At 47.5% G+C, this 1,210-nt stretch overlaps 1 protein-coding gene across 1 annotated transcript; it reads right to left on the reverse strand.

Annotated features, from left to right (window-relative positions):
* Positions 1-353: 353 nt before the first annotated feature.
* LOC150030601 (uncharacterized) lies at positions 354-1,146 on the reverse strand. The gene is made up of 3 exons (XM_090309490.1): positions 911-1,146; positions 589-820; positions 354-419 (listed from the first exon to the last, which is right to left on the reverse strand). Exons 1-3 carry the CDS (start codon positions 1,144-1,146, stop codon positions 354-356), a joined length of 534 nt encoding a protein of 177 aa, XP_090165616.1.
* Between the last annotated feature and the right edge of the window lie 64 nt (positions 1,147-1,210).

Genomic DNA, 1,210 nt, shown 5'->3' on the forward strand with positions numbered 1-1,210 from the left:
AGACTTGAGATATTAGAAAAAGCACGATTAGGGAGTTAGCTTGAGCGGGAGCGAGCGCCGGATGTGCGCGAATCAAGTACAGTGACAGCAGATATGTGACATCATACAAGGGTGCCCCGAGTAAAGAATAACACAAACACCAGAAGGAGTGACGTGGACATACAACCCAACGCCCATTAATAATACCAGACCATATAGTACAAACCAGGCGACCGGGACATATACTCTCCCACGTACTAGCGATAGAAAACCGAACCTCCATTCGGTACTCAACACCCATTAATTTCCCCCTCCCCACACCTCGACCCCACTTGCCTAAAATATGACCCAGATCTCAAGAAGCTCCCAAAACACTATAGGCCAACTCCAACCTTCTTCACCATCCATGAAATCCGACAATCGTACCTCCAAACTACTCCCTGCATCATAAACCACCGTAGACCTATATGAATTCAAAATCGCACCCCCCGATAGCCAAGGATCCCACCAAACAAAACAAGACCGACCATCGCCAACCATCAAATGAACCAAATGCTTGAATCTATCTCTATTTCGCAAGATAGCCCTCAAGCACCAAGACCTCCCAACCTCACTCCGAACAACCCACAGAGACCGTCCACGCAAAACATAAGCCTCCACCCACGCCACCCATAATGAACCTGATTTAATTAAGAGAAGCCAGAGCAACTTCATAATAGCAGCCTGGTTCCAAGATGCCACATGCTTCACACCCAACCTCCCCTCGCCCAACGACAAGCCCACCTCATCCCACGCCACTCGTGCACCACCCCGACTCACTGCACTACCCTTCCATAAATAACTACGTAACAGACAATCAACCTCATGAGTTACACACGCAGGCAACACGAAGATGCTACACCAAAACACCTGAAAAGATTGTAAGACAGACCTAACAAGCTGTAACCTCCCAGCAAAAGAGAGGAACCACACTGTCCAGCTTCTAATACAAACTGTAATCCTCTGAATCAAAGGAGCACAATCCCCAGCCCTCAACCGACCCACCAATAAAGGTAAACATAGGTACCAAACAGGTAGTGAACCAAGAGAGAAACCCATAAACAGAGCTAGTACCATCGCTTCCTCAGACTCCACACCCGCAACAAACATGGAACTCTTTTCTAACATTAGCAACTAACCCAGAAAACCCTGCAAAATCTACTAGGACCTGCCTCACAAACTCCAAAGAATC

The sequence above is a fragment of the Benincasa hispida genome, unplaced genomic scaffold (assembly GCF_027475165.1).
Source record: "Benincasa hispida cultivar pf3 unplaced genomic scaffold, pf3_genome.v1.1 HicScf1807, whole genome shotgun sequence".
Lineage (NCBI taxonomy): Eukaryota > Viridiplantae > Streptophyta > Magnoliopsida > Cucurbitales > Cucurbitaceae > Benincasa > Benincasa hispida.

Bases quoted from the DNA above. Each gene is read 5' to 3' on its own strand.
- LOC150030601 (XM_090309490.1), bottom strand. From the start codon at position 1,146: ATGTTAGAAAAGAGTTCCATGTTTGTTGCGGGTGTGGAGTCTGAGGAA. The intron at 821-910 runs GTCTGTCTTACA...TCTGTTACGTAG, and splicing joins GGGAGGTTACAGCTTGTTAG to TTATTTATGGAAGGGTAGTG. The intron at 420-588 runs GTTGGGAGGTCT...TTTATGATGCAG, and splicing joins TGTGGGTTGTTCGGAGTGAG to GGAGTAGTTTGGAGGTACGA.